The sequence below is a fragment of the Spinacia oleracea genome, chromosome 1 (genome assembly GCF_020520425.1).
Source record: "Spinacia oleracea cultivar Varoflay chromosome 1, BTI_SOV_V1, whole genome shotgun sequence".
Lineage (NCBI taxonomy): Eukaryota > Viridiplantae > Streptophyta > Magnoliopsida > Caryophyllales > Amaranthaceae > Spinacia > Spinacia oleracea.
Window position 1 is genome coordinate 91,311,984 of NC_079487.1, and position 16,529 is coordinate 91,328,512.

The window sequence follows — 16,529 nt, forward strand, 5'->3', positions numbered from 1 at the left end:
ATTATCAAAAAAAAAAAAATGATTAATGTATTAAATCACAATTAACGAGAAATGATGGAGCTGAATTTTTAAATTCAGAGTATTTTTTAATAATTCCAACTTTATTTTTGACATTTTATTCATATTATAACATTGTTATGTAGTATACTAGTCGTATGAACGATTCGAGTTGTCCAAAATTCCACCACTACTAGTTTCGATTAATTATTTCAATCTTGCACGTAATAAACAAAGAGTAATGAAATCGATTCATATAATTAAGAAGGTGAAGCTCTTCTAAACAAATATTGTAAACAATTCATGTAATCAAGAAGGCAAAATCCATACCCATATTTTATTGTTCTTCTAAAAAAATATTACCTACGTTTTTCTTGACTTACCCTTTATAATTTGTTTGAATTTACAGAACACCAAGAGAACACTAGTGTTAGATGGCCAAAAGAAATCTAGATGCAAAAGATTCAAAAGAGAATGGTGAAAAAAGGTAAAGTTCTTATTCCTTTAAACATACTAGTAGATTTTGGATTTTGGAGAAGTACAAATATTGGACTCTTAGAAAGTTTTTAAAGAATTTAATATCACTTTGCCATATTTTTTAGGTTTGGGGGCTAGGCAATATTCAGTTTGATGTAATATTTGATTTTTTTTTTTTGTCAAAATAGAATGAGAACTGTTGATAGCGAAGGAGGAAGTTTTGAGCAGAAGTTTGAAACAAAAGTGGCAAAAGAAGGTCATACGGCGGTATGAATTACATCAAATATATGCACCTAATTTATAGCTCATTGACATTTATACTTGAGATTGATCATAATAGCTAAACTCTTTTTTATGTCAGGTACCTAATGTGAGGTGTTGTCCAGAAAAAATACTTGCACTAACAATTTGTTTGAGTGAAGTACAACGAAAATGGATAAAAGAATTTGGTTTTGAATATTTGATGCATATGGATAACTTTCAGGTGAATAGAAAACTTGCATATTGGCTAGTTAGTCGTTTCGATCCAGATAAATGCAAATTGAAATTAAGAGATGATGTTTCTGTCGATATATTTGCGGATGATATATCATGGATTTTTGGGATTCCTAATGATGTGTTGACAATACCCATTAAATGTAAGGATAAGGAATTATACAAAAAAGAGCTCAAGATACATAGGACAAAATGTGGGATTGATAATACAAAAGTTTTAAGTAAGTTTAACAACGACATGCAAGAAAAAGAGTTCCAGAAACTATTCCTTTTGTATACATTAGGAAATTTTCTTTGTCCTAGTCAGAGTAATATGATTAGCCCTCAGTTATTGAAAACTGTCTTAAGTATTGAAGATCCAGCCAAATATAATTGGGCTCAATTTGTTCTTGATCATCTTGTGGTGGCTATAAAGAAGTTTAAAGCGAGTGTTTCAAAATACAAGTGCAATAGCACACGTAAAGCGAGAGGATTTGGAGGATGCATTGTCTTTTTGCTCGTAAGTGAAAACCTTAATTGGAGTAGTTATTATCATCACAAACTCACACAAATCTTAGTTAATTTAAGATTAATTAAAAATATTTATGTTTTTATTTTTATTTTTGTAGATCTACTATTCGGACCGCTTGGACATTAAAAAGTTGGTTTGTTGGGATAATAGGGCTAGAATAGCTGCATGGGATCGGGAAAGTATGAAAGAGGCTATCAAAGCAGATTGGGATGAGAAGAAGGGTTTCGGAAGTGGCAAGGTTTAATCTAACATAATTTCTTTTAATTTATTATAATATTTACATACTTTCGTGCACTAATATTTAACTTTATTGTATAAAGTTATTGTGTTTGAATAGAATTTCAATATGGATCGGAACATCTTACTGAACTCGATAGACCCTTGTTTAAGGATGTAAGAATGAAGAATCCCTTGCCACTACTAACTCCGAAGGTAATATTTAATTTATGGGGACCAAAACTAATAAACTACCAGCCATGTAGTTTATTAACAATCAATTCATAATATTTGTTTTTAAGATCATATTGTAGTTTATTAACGATATTGACTTTTGTTAGGTTCAATTGACCGACTTACGATATCGAAATAGGTCAAGGATAATGATTGATAAAAAGTTGGAGAAAGTGAAACAAGATGCAAATGATCAGGAAATTCTGGAACAAGATGTTGTAAAAAATGTATGTCAGGAGCAAGTTGATGAAGAGGAATATGTAGTGTGTGCGGGTAAAGAAGATGGTAATGTAAAGAAAATAAATAAAGATTGCGACAATGTACATGATGTTGGAGCCATTAAAGGGGAAGTTGATACATCAATAATTGTGAGAAAGAAGATAATGGCCACGATGTCCAATGAGGACTACAAGATCCTCCAATATATAAGAAGTCACAAAAAAAACAAAAAATGTGTACTTATTATTTTTCTATTATTATTTTTCTATTATTATTATGCCTTCAATCATAATTTTTTTTTCATAAAAACTTACGTCCAGATGAAGATATTGTGGCAATGTTTGGAGTAAACCATGGAAAACCACTTTATTATATAACCAAAGAAGAGATATATTCTCGTCTTCAAGTCCTAAAGCATGTTAATAGTCCAGTAAGTCAAGTATGTATTTACTTTCACTTTTTTAAATCTTTTCAATGCATAATATATGTTTGTTGGTGACAATTAGGTGGTAAAGACATTTATGTTTTTATTGAACTTAGAGTGGAACAAGGAAGGAGTAGTTAAAGGTGGAAAATATGCATTTGATCCAGATGTGTCAGTAAGTTTTTTGGTATTATATCACTGTTATTTAGCGTACTCTAATAGTTGTATAATAATATATATCATATATGTTAGAATATGTATATAATTTATTTTTTCCTTAAGACCGCTCGTACCATTTACAATTTAGCACATGAAAATAACTATTTTGAAAAAATCGTTGCAGGCAAATCTATCTCATCCTAGCCTGAATAAAGGAAGATATTTCATGCCTTGTATTATTATTAAGATCAATATTTAATTATTTATACCATTTATAAAGTAGGCTAAACTAGGCAAATATAATGAGAGAATATGTACATAATCAATTACAGAGATTATGTAATCAATCACGGAGATTACGCAATCAATCACAAGGATTTTGTAAAATAATAAAAATATTATATACATATTCTAACAATATAGATTTGATTGAGAGGCATTAGCACTTAAAGGCGGCAATTTCATTGATGAACTACGAAATGATAAGTCAGTCAATACATTTATCCAAGAATTGGCTAAACTTGGAGTATTTATAAAAGAGTGCCAACATGTAGGTTATTTTCTAAAAAAAAAAAAAATTATGTCATTTTGTGATATGTACTTTTCCTAACTTTTATCACTTTTTTTTGTAGATAATTATGCTGGTTGCTTATGACCACCATTGATTTGCTTATTATTTTGACCTCCAAAGAAAGAAAACTTATTTGTTGGATTCATTTTATAAGTTGGATAGCTCATACCATATGCAAGTCAAAACAAAACTTGTAAGATGTATTTAATATATACCCTTTGTTGTCTATATTATTCCCCTTGTTTGAAGCAATATACTAACTTATCATAATTTTTTTAAGCTTGAACCAATGCAGCTTGTGCTTTCTCATGTTAACTCGGATTGGAGTGAAGACATTACTTAGTGGGAATGTGTGCAAGAAAAAGTTCCAATACAAAAAAACAAGTATGAACTATTTTCTCACTTTGATTTAAACGCTATTGATGTTTAGGAATACGTTTCCGTTTAAGTATGTTTTCAAATGAATTTGATTCTTTTGCAGTCATGATTGTGGCATATATATGTTGGTTGCAATTGATTTATGGCCACATTATGAAACAGGGTTGAATGATTTTTTGGTAAGCAACTTACAACCTAGTTCATAAAAATTGAGCTTATCTCATACATAAACTCATGAAACTACATCTATTATGCAGGAAGATACTAAGTGTGTACGTGAGCAACTATCGTTGACGATTGTGAAGAGTGATTATAATTTACGAAAGGAAGATATCTTGGAAAGTGCTGAACACCATGAAAGAGACTAGATAGTTTTTAATTTTTTGTTTTTTGTTCAAAGAGCTAATTTTTACTTAGAAGGGAATGAATTTGTAAAAATGATGTTAATAGTACATCAGTACATGCTCATATTTCTTCAAAAGTTATATTTTTGTAATAATATTACTTCCTCCGTTTCGTAATAATTTAACTTCAATTTTAAGCATATTTTTATGTGAATTCCAATAAATTACTAGTAGTAAATTATCATGATGGGATTGTGGTCGAACAATGCGTTGAAGGACTGATTGCATGTCAAAGAGAGCGAGGGAACAGAACACAGAGCTGAATGTTTTTATTATCCAACGGACAAACGGAACCCTTATACATTTTGTAGAGTTTTGTATGAAAATGAACTGCATAGGTGTAACGAAGGATATGGCCGAGTCTGTAATATAAATGGTCTCAGTTAATCTAACCAGGTTTCACTTTCTTAACAAAAAAAAAAAGCGAGCATTCAGATTTTAGGTAATTGATTATGGTTTGGTTTGTTTTAGGTAATTGATTATATTATGGTTTCATAATTTGGTAACAATACAGATTTTATTCAGTTTTGTAATTGACATATTAGGCAATAGAAAGATTACGTAATTTGGTAACAATACAGATTTTATTCAGTTTTGTAATTGACATATTAGGCAATAGAAAGATTACGAGCATCTGAAAACGGTATTGCCTTGGATATATATAGCTTTTTTTGCCATTCCCTATTGTAAATACTACGATAAATAACTAAAATAACTTATAATCGGCGAAAGCTTGACTATTCAAATAAAATATTTTATTGCTCTTCTAAACAAATATTGTAAACACCTTCCTCAAAATAAATAAAAACATTATAAATAATACGATAAAATAACTAAAATAACTTATAATCTTTTAATCTTCATCGGAAAGATCAATAAATTCTATGATCTTCATTTTTTTAGGATGTGTTTCTGAAATATCTATACTAGACTTCCCATTGATCTCCGATCTAATGAGACCCATATCTATGATAGGCAAATAAAGTACACGCTTTCCATTTTCATTGATGGCATTTATGCAAATTGTTTAGTCTTTAGTAGATACTCATTCTTTTGAAGCTCGAATATTTCCATCAAACGTGCGGGTCTATTGGTTTCGATCAACATTGCTTCCACTTCTTTGCACCCGAATGTTTCTATCAGATTTTTAATAAATAGTCTCATTTGAACTATATCTCTGCAATGTGTTAAATTATCACCAAGTTTGCCCGGGGGTTCTGTGTAAATAAATAAATAACAATAGGTTAAGTGAATGAATAAACTCAAGCTTAGTAAAATTACAACATGAGATAGTAGAGAATTGAATTACCTGAAAGACTCTCGTTATACCAACCACCATTTTCGTGTTGATATAGTGCATATTCTGATTCAAATATCATTTTCATAGTTGGTACACAACCACAATCATCCAAAATTTTCCGTAACTTAATAACTCCTATCAATCTTAATAAATTTCACATAAATAAACTCATGAAAACTATATCACATAAGTGATCAATTGCTTCATTGACATTGGTTTGATCCATTGATATAATAAAATAGACAAGAAGTGTTTGTTCTCTTACGTTTTGTTGTTTTGAAGCCTTCTATCACGGTTTACGTAAGCAGTTATATATATGCACACATTTTTTGGCTCCAAAAAGTTAACCTACTCCCTCCAAAATATATTATTCCCTCCATAATTTATTACCATATGCTGCATACTCTCAGACGAATAAAATTAATATTATGTATCCCTAACTTGGATACAAATTATGTAGTTGCAAGATTATGGAAGGATACAAATTACCAAAGTTTTATATTTCCATCACCGGTTTTATATCTTGTAACAACTTGGATACAAATTACCAAAGTTTTATTGCCAAATTACCAAATTAACATCTTGGATACAAATTACCAAATTAATAACTTGGATAAAAATACCAAATTAACAACTTGGATACAAATTACCAAAGTTTTATAAAAAGCGTATTTTTAGTAATTAAGACTATTTTTTTACTATCAACCCTTATTTTTTACTATCAAAATCATATTTTACCAATTGAGACTATTTTTTTTACTATCAACTCTTATTGTTACTATCAAAATCGTGTTATTTACTAATTGAGACTACGTTTTACTATCAACCCTTATTTTTTTACTATCAAAATCGTATTTTTACCAATTGAGACTATTTTTTACTATCAACCCTTATTTTTTACTATCAAAATCGTATTTTTTACTAATTGAGACTACGTTTTACTATCAACCCTTATTTTTTTACTAAAGCTATTTTATTTTCACTACCAAACCTTATTTTTATCAGATTCCTCTTGCACCAGCTTGTCTAGTATCTATTAGGTTGATATCTAGTCGTTCCAGTAACAGCGAATAATCTTTTGGTTAAGTGTGGAGTAGGTTCGGCGTAGAGTTACAAATCATATACGTAAAAATCTATCTCTGATGTCCCTTCACGTGTAAATGAGTTTATTGTCCAATATAAACAAATGTCAACTTGTCATATGAAATTGCTTTTGTACTCAACTGACAATTCAATATCGTACATGATTTATGATGTGTTTTGTAAGTTCACCTTATTTTCACTTTTTTTTACACTTATGATCATAGTAACCCTTATTAGAACTTGATAAAACTTATTTTAGTTGTAAATTGAACTAATTATCTTGCAACTACATTAGAAATCTTATTAATTGTCTCAAACGACTTAAATGTTTTTTTAAAGCATTACTACGTATAATATAATTGAAACATATCCTCGGCTTAAAGCTTTTTTTTAAGCACTATGTAAGGTACGTGGGAATGCACGCGATATTTTATTATTAATTATTAATTATTAATTATTAATTATTAATTATTAATTATTAATTATTAATTATTAATTATTAATTATTAATTATTAATTATTAATTATTAATTATTAATTATTAATTATTAATTATTAATTATTAATTATTAATTATTAATTATTAATTATTAATTATTAATTATTAATTATTAATTATTAATTATTAATTATTAATTATTAATTATTAATTATTAATTATTAATTATTAATTATTAATTATTAATTATTAATTATTAATTATTAATTATTAATTATTAATTATTAATTATTAATTATTAATTATTAATTATTAATTATTAATTATTAATTATTAAATATTAATTATTAATTATTAATTATTAATTATTTATTATTAATTATTTATTATTTATTATTTCTTATTTATTATTTATTATTATTATTATTATTATTTATTATTTATTATTTATTATTTATTATTTATTATTTATTATTTATTATTTATTATTTATTATTTATTATTTATTATTATTATTATTAATTATTAATTATTTATTATTTATTATTTATTATTTATTATTTATTATTTATTATTTATTATTTATTATTTATTATTTATTATTTATTATTTATTATTTATTATTTATTATTTATTATTTATTATTTATTATTTATTATTTATTATTTATTATTTATTATTTATTATTTATTATTTATTATTTATTATTTATTATTTATTATTTATTATTTATTATTTATTATTTATTATTTATTATTTATTATTTATTATTTATTATTTATTATTTACTATTTACTATTTACTATTTACTACTTACTACTTACTACTTACTATTTACTACTTACTATTTACTACTTACTATTTATTATTTACTATTTACTATTTACTATTTACTATTTATTATTTATTATTTATTATTTATTATTTATTATTTACGGTTTTTTCATGAAATTCCCCTAAGGTTTCACGAAACGCACCAAATACACCTGCGCGTTTCAAATCACATAATATACCCCTTTTTAAACTTATTTGCACCAAATGCCCTTAAATATCCTTAATGACTAACGGTCGTTAACTTCCGTTAGTGTTAACCTCTAATTTCATGTAATTAACTCTAGCTAACAAACAACTTATTAAATTACTATATTACCCTCCCTTAATATCTCTTCCATTCTCTCTTCTCAGTTCTCACTCTGCTCAACTCATTTTCACTCATCCCCTCCACACCATGGCAGCCTCTTGCTCCTCCTATCCACCACTACAACCGTTCACATTCTCTCTCCTGACCTCGCCTGACCCTTCGCCGCCCTAGCCACCGTCTCGCTCACCACGACCCGCGGACCAGAAACACATGCTACCACTCCTTTTACTTCGATCTCCTCCTGCGCCTAGCAACCACCACCACTAGCTTATTGCCCCCTTTCTCTCCCACCTTCTCCTCCGTCCTATGGCATTCCCTCCTCAATTAGAACCACCAACATCACACAAGACACCTTTTATAAATCCAAGAACCCTAATTCCCCAATTCTATCACAAAAATCGTGGTTAAATACCAATTCAATTGTGAACATTCAATTCGAGTGTTTCCATGTTTCGCCTCGATGTACGGTGAATTGGAGTTGTTTGAGGGATTTGTACATTCATATTACTCTTATCAATGAGGATGCAATTAACAAAACAAAATTCTGATGGGAAGTCCTCGGTTGACGAATCTAGAATTTGGGGATTGTAAAGGGTTTTCTGCAATTGATACTTCTTATTCTTCCAGTTTGAGAAATTTGGTGTAAAATTTCTTATTCTTCTAAGGGTGGGCAAGATTTGCTGAATATCTTTGTCTCTAATGATCTCGAGACATTGATTCTGGCTAGTAATTTTTTGTCGACCAAATGCAGGTTGATGAATGCCACGTCTTCTTTGAAGAAAGTTGAGCTGATTTTCCGAGCAGTGCCAAAGCACGATGAAGGTGATGAGGTCATGTATAAGAAGTATGGTGATGGGTTTGCGTTAGGCGTTAGCAATTGATGTTTGATGAAGATGGTTTGAAGAAGGAAAATTTGTGGTTGGGTTCACCATTTTGATACCCAGAAAAAGGAGATGTGAGATTGACAGGAGAGTGAGAGGAGAGATGGGATTTAGAGTTAAAAGTTAATTAGGGTTCATTAGGTGTTAATTAGGATTAATTATGCTAATCAGTAATTAATAAGGGTTAACTTAGGATTAGTTAGATTAATTAACAGTTAATGTTAACGGAGTTAGATTTTCGTTAAGTCTAAGGGCATTTGGTGCAAATAAGTTTAAAAAGGGGTATATTATGTGATTTGAAACGCGCAGGTGTATTTGGTGCGTTTCGTGAAACCTCGGGGGCATTTCATGAAAAAACCGTATTATTTATTATTTATTATTTATTATTTATTATTTATTAATTATTATTTATTATTTATTATTTATTATTTATTATTTATTATTTATTATTTATTATTTATTATTTATTATTTATTATTTATTATTTATTATTTATTATTTATATTTATTATTTATTATTTATTATTTATTATTTATTATTTATTATTTATTATTTATTATTTATTATTTATTATTTATTATTTATTATTTATTATTTATTATTTATTATTTATTATTTATTATTTATTATTTATTATTTATTACTTATTACTTATTACTTATTACTTATTACTTATTACTTATTACTTATTACTTATTACTTATTATTTATTATGTATTATTTATTATTTATTATTAATTTTTTATTATTAATTATAATTATTAATTATTAATTATTAATTATTAATTATTAATTATTAATTATTAATTATTAATTATTAATTATTAATTATTAATTATTAATTATTAATTATTAATTATTAATTATTAATTATTAATTATTAATTATTAATTATTATTGTTAATTTTCTTTTTAGAATACATAAATATTATTCCTTTTTTAGATGAGAAATATTGTTTTTGCAAACCTTTGAATAGCAACATAAAGGATTACAAAACTAAAATTTGCAAACATACAACACAAGTTAGGTGAATGACCCACTGGCAATGAAAATATCCCTTGTTCCTTGGAATTTGATTGTATGGAGGTCTGAGGTTCGATCCTCAACTTAAAGATTTTTTTAAGCATTAAAACATCAGTTTGTTACAACAAAAGGAAACTAGAAGAGTATATTTAATCAAAAGCAAAATGATCCTCAGAATGATACGAAATCCCATAACAAATAAGAGGTTGCAAAATCCCATAACAAATAAGAGGTTGCTTTGCAGTTTGCACATTCCTTAATTCATATTCAAATGAAAGATAACTAGTCCAATACCACAAGCATCACAATTATGAAGCCCATTCTTCCTCTGACAATACCACAACTGTTTCATCAGAAGATTTCCAATCTGATGCTGAAAGCTCACTTTCATACCAATTACCATCAACTACAGCTATTTCTCGTGATGGGATCATATCAGACTAGTCATTAAAAATGTGCAGTATGATCTAATAGTTGATGAGTTATTGGTAATGTTGTGAACTACTGACTACAACAGACAGAAGTAACTCTATTTCAGAACTACTGACAGAAGTAATCAAAACCAAGAACCAAGTATAATATCCATTATATGACCATTTATATCCAGAATTAATGCTAAATAACCACTAACATTACATATGATTCTGCTCTCAAATTTTCTTCTTCAGGTGGTTCTACTCTCTCAATTTTGTCGTCGGAATCTTAGTACGTTTCCCTTTCCGAGCTCTCCCTTTCTCGCTGACTTCTGACCCTTCTCATGTGTGGGCTGCCACCAACAACCAAGAAAAAAGACATTAGTTCAGTAACAAAGATATGCTATATACTCCTAACATACGGTACTTTACTCAACATAAATGTCGATGTTACCGTATTATGGAGCGTTGAATTGTTTTTCTTGGCTCTCTTTTTCATTGATTTTCTACCCAATGTTACAGGTGGTTCTGCTCTAAAACCGCCTTCTTCATTTGAGGATGGAGAAGCTAACAATGAGTTAAGTACCTACATTACATTTCCATTGAAAAATAAAACATCATAATCTATTAAGGTTGAAAGACAATAAAAAATAAAATATAAATGTCGATATTACCTCATTATCGACCGTTGAATTTTTTTTTTGGCTCTCTTTTTCATAGGTCTCGATGGTTTGGGAGCCAGAGGTTCTTCACCAAATGCTTGGTTTTTATTCTTCCTTCCCCTCTTTAGAGGTTCACCATCTTCATCAGATGCTTGGTTATCCTTCTTCCTTCCCCTCCGTAGAGTTTCACCTAGTGACCTACCAGCTTTACTCTTTTCACGACCTTTTGTACGGACGACATGTGGATTACTATACTTAATTGGGGAATGATCTTAAACATCCTTGTCAACATTGGGAGTATCTTGATTATCTACTATTTCTCCGCTTAGATATTTTATCCATGTACCATCTAATAAATCTTTTGATATATTCTCTATCACATTTTCTACATAGTGACACTTTTGAATTGAGTCAATCACATTATCAATGATGGAATAGAATTTACTCTCTATACGCTTTGATCTCTCCATCTCGCTTGTCCATTTACCTCCAATTCCAAGAAGTTTGATGTTACTGTGTTCCCTTTCGACATCTTTCCTCCATCGTCTTAATATGTACCTTTCATGTACTAGTGTCAAGTTTCTCTTGAATAGAACCTTAAAAGCATGTCTACATAAAAATCCCTTCCAATCAAACAATCTACATATGCAATTAACCTCCATGGTAGAACTATCAAATAATACCTTGTAATCCTTCATTATCACTTTTCCTCCACCTATATCATTTCTTTCGGTCACCTTGTATTCAAATACAAGACTATCTTCAATTGCTAAATCTGCTTTACAATACACCATTGCCATAATCTCATCTTGTACCTTCTTAAACAAATTATGGGTGTACGCTTACTGGAACTGTATCTCCATTTCAAACGTAGTCATACATTGAATATCTGCATTCATGCATTGAGCATCAGCGAATATTTCCTTCTCAATTTTGTCACCCAATGCCATTTCATACTGCTCTACAAATGATTTAAGTGATGTTTTGCTATGTACATACCCATCGAAGTATGCATTCATACTCTCACTTCGCTGTGAGGAAGACATTCCCGCCCAAAATTTATCTTTTACAAAAACAGGTACCCATTTCTCTATTCCTTCATACAAAGTTTGAAACCAATTATTTCTTCCAACTTAATATCTTTTATCATTTGAGCCCATTTATTTTCAAACTCATCCACAATCAGGTTCTCATATACTACATCCAAAAATGCCTTTCTCAATTCGTCATACTTCTTAAATCCCCCACATTTTTCAGGAAACTTTACAAGAATATGCCACAAACACCACCTATGCCTATCATGTGGGAATACGATACTAATTCCCTTTTCTATACTAGGGCATTGGTCTGTTATTATAGCTTCGGGTGCTTTTCCACCCATTGCTTGTAACCAAGTTTTGAACAACCATTCAAATGTTTTAGCTTCTTCATTGCTAATCAAAGCACACCCTAATAATATGGAATGACCATGGTGGTTTACTCCAACAAATGGGGCAAATGGCATTTTATACTTGTTTAACAAATATGTGGTGTCAAAAGTTACTACATCATTAAATTCCTTATAAGCTGCACGACTCCTATCATCAATTCAAAACACATTTTTCATCCTACCATCTATAGTAGCATCAATTTCAAAATAAAAATCCCGACTAACCTTCTGCATCCTTGTAAAAAGGATATAAAGAGCTTCAACATCAACACCTCCAAATCTTTCCCACCGAGCTTTATCAACATAATTACGACAAGCTCTAGGTAGACAAGGCATATTCTCTGGCCCACCAGCTTCTGCAGCTACTGCTCTAATGACTTTGCTCATCTTAACACCAGTTGCATCAAACATCTCAAATCTTCTTTTTAAAAGTGATGGCACAGTCCTATGCGCATTTAAGAACCGAGAGTTTCTTGGATCCATGTCATGATTGTGTTCCACATTCACTTGTGTAATTTTCCATCGACCACCCTCTCTTTGTGCAAGATTAACTTTAGCCGGACAATTAGTTCTCGCCACTGGTCTTTTCCTTTCCCTCTTGTAATTTCTTTCCTTCCTCGTCCCTCCCTTGTGACAAGCAAACTTATGATAAACACAAATTCCCGCTTTATTGGTTGAATGAGATTCACAAATCCAAAGCCCACATAAAACGCATACTTTTGTACCATATCAAATGCATCTTCAATTGACGAGAACGACATGCCCACCTTAGGTACTTCGACAAGCTCAAGATCTTCAGGTTCTTGAGAAGCCATCTACGAAAAAAATCAAGTACTCTTGAACAATCAGAATCATATTTAACTAAAGAAGGATTAACATATTATTTAACAAGCAGAATCATATTATATGGATCTTATTACAAACTAATTAATTTATTTTAATGGATTAGCTTATTACGGGTATCAGGGATTAGAAATTTAAAGTGCTTCCAAATTCAAACTGAGATATTTCATCAAATGAGAGAAATTATTGATGCTAAATTTCCAAGTTTGATAAGACATGAATCTACCTACTTTACTCAAAAAGAATGTAGTACATGATTAGCAAAATGCCTTAGTTAAGCAATGAAAGGACATTGTCTTCTTAGAAACTGGTTGGCCATGTGCTAATGTGCTTTCATCATCTCCAAATACATAGAAGTACTCTTTATTTTTGACATGGTTTTTGATAGGTTTTCCTTAACCTCTAATTTAATCTAATCAAAACAATTAATTTGACATTGAAATATTCTTTTTTTCTCCTTTCTAACCTGCAAACCCTGGCCAATCAAATCCAAATTATTAATTAAAAAGAGTAGTACGAGGAGGGATGAGTTCTTAGCCTGGCTCTAATTGTCTCTATCTCCACTGTTTTATTGTATTATGTAACCAGCAATTCATGCCCATCTAATATGATAAAACAGCAAATTATATTAAAAAAAAAAGTAGTACAATATAGTGTGATAGCAATGCAGTCAAGTCAGCAATATAGGAACAATGGGATTAAACGGGTTCAAGACATCAATGCAGTCATTGGTTGACACTGCACAAAACTAAACTTATTTGAGCGAGTTGAGTGCTCATCTTGATTTTTCAGTCTATACTCTTAAGTCCCTGTGTAACATCTATTGAATATTTAACTAAAAGAAGGATTAACATATTAATTAACAAGCAAAATCATATGAAAACAAAAATACGCTGACAATTGATTCCCAATTTTTAAGCCAATTCATCCACAAATATCTAATTCCCAATTTTTTTGGAAGACTATGAAAAATAAATATTTTTATTATTGACAGCAAAATCCTAGGTAACATTAACGGTTCACAATTCAAGCCAATTCGATTACATGTAACATTACCGATCCACAATTTCAAGCCAATTCGACCCACAATTTCAAGAAAATTCATCCACAAATTTCTAATGCCCAATTTTTTTGATTAGCTTGATGATAATTATATCACTGATGATTGATTGATGAAACTAAAAAGAGAGATTGAGAAACAAATACCTGGCTTAATTGCAGACCATGGTCGCCCATTCAAGAAGACTTTTTTTTTTTTTTTTTTGGGGGGGAGGAGAGCTGTGGTATACAGGAAGTTGAAGGTTGAAAGTTAAAACAAACCCAAAAGGCCAAAACCCCACCGAAATCCTTTACCTAATTTGTATTTTCTAATGTATTGTACTTTTTATTTTCTAATGTATTGTACTTTTTATTTTCTAAATATAAATTAGTAAATGTATTTTTTATTTTAATTTCATATATCATATAAATAATTAAAAGTAATTTTTTTTTTTCTAATTTCCTATATAAATTAGAATTATTTTTCTGAAATAAAAAATTACATTATTAAATTTGTAAATTAGAATATTAAGATTTTCCTACCTTTTTTATGACATGCATAATAGGTTATATAATCTAAATATTTTAGTTTCCAAATACATCTATGACAAATAGGCGTGCCACGTCACCATTGTGACACGGCTTAAAGGTCGCATGTTGCGACCTTTATCATTTCCGTAAATAATATAATCAACACAAAATCACAACTCCTTTTTATCTTGGATTTAAATAAGTGATCACACACTTTCAATCCTGAATTAATTCCAGTTAATTCAATCCTTCCTTTACCAATGGTCAACAACCTTTCATAGGTGTAAAATATCAACATACTAAACAAGGCCCACGGTCCTCATAAAGTATTGAAATACTAAAAAGGGAACAACGATCAATCGTGATCCATACCAATATATAAAATAATATAAAGTTTCCAAACTAACATGCTTGCATCAATCATCCATGTCAACGTGATATAATTCTCATAATAAACTCTATGCTCAACATGTTCATCCAACGACATTAAACATGTAAATTTCAACATAATCAAGTTCATAAATAATTTCAACATGGTTTCAATCATAGTACCACATCCATAAACACATAGGCATGTACGTACCTTATGTAAACAAATTGATAGGCCACTTTAACAATCTCAAAAGTTTCCTATAGAGAATTCTCCACCTAAAAACAACCAATATAATATAGATTCATATCAACTCACATTGAATTTTCAGCAACATCAGGGTGCTTCAAACCCTTCCTAAATATAATTAGAACATTCTCCAATATCAAAACTTAACTACTTAACCTGCTAGGATAGTGATTACTTCACTAATGACTACAAATTATCACACAACTCCAATAAACATTCCTTTTTGAATTTCCAGCAATATGAATTAGTTTAAAACTTCACCAAAACCAAATTAACATGCTTAGAATCATAACAACCATAACTTTAATAATTCATAATCATCTACCATGATTTAAAACCATTAAAACCTTAAAATTCATGCTTTAAATAATTAAAATTCTTATTTCCATTCAATTATATAATCTGATATTTAATAATTTAATTATGCAAAACATATTATCTGAAATTCATAACTAAATCATAAAAACTATACATTTAATTCAAGAAAACATAAATCAAATTAATAAAATATAAACATAAATTATTTTAAGGGTTTAAGAATTAACCAAAAAGAGAAGAGAAGGAGGTGCTGGCCGGCGACAGTGGCGGCGCGGCAGCAGGCGGGTGGTCATCGACAGGGCGTCACGGTTGGTGGCGCAGGTGGTTGCTCGGCTGATTGTGGTGGCGTGAGCAACACTTGTGGAGTAAGAAAGAACAAAGAGGAGGAGTACTTTCACGAAGGAAAAGGGAGAGAGGAAGTGAGGTCGTCGGCTGGGCAGCGGCGGTGGCGCGACTAGTGGCTGACGGCTGCAACAAGGCGCGGTGGTGCTGGTCGGTAAACAGAAAACAACGATTGAGGAGGAGAGAAACACGAAAGAAAAAAAGAAGAACAAGAGGGAAGAGAAGGAGAGAACCGACCGAGGAGGGGGCGATGGCGTAGCAGCACGACGGCCAGGCGACGACTGAAGAAGAAGGAGGGAGTAGTCGGAGGTGGTGCAGGTGGCTGGTGGTGGTGGCTAGCAGCTGAGAGCAAGGAGAAGGTTTGATATTTTGAGAGTTTC

General features: G+C 30.0%; 1 protein-coding gene across 1 annotated transcript; it reads right to left on the bottom strand.

The window, feature by feature from the left end:
* Positions 1 to 10,262: 10,262 nt before the first annotated feature.
* On the bottom strand, positions 10,263 to 12,075 carry LOC130465510 (protein FAR1-RELATED SEQUENCE 1-like). Its single transcript, XM_056834298.1, has 5 exons — positions 11,910 to 12,075; positions 11,308 to 11,804; positions 10,822 to 10,953; positions 10,664 to 10,720; positions 10,263 to 10,394 (listed from the first exon to the last, which is right to left on the bottom strand). The coding sequence occupies exons 1-5, from the start codon at positions 12,073 to 12,075 to the stop codon at positions 10,263 to 10,265; spliced, it is 984 nt and encodes a 327-aa protein (XP_056690276.1).
* Between the last annotated feature and the right edge of the window lie 4,454 nt (positions 12,076 to 16,529).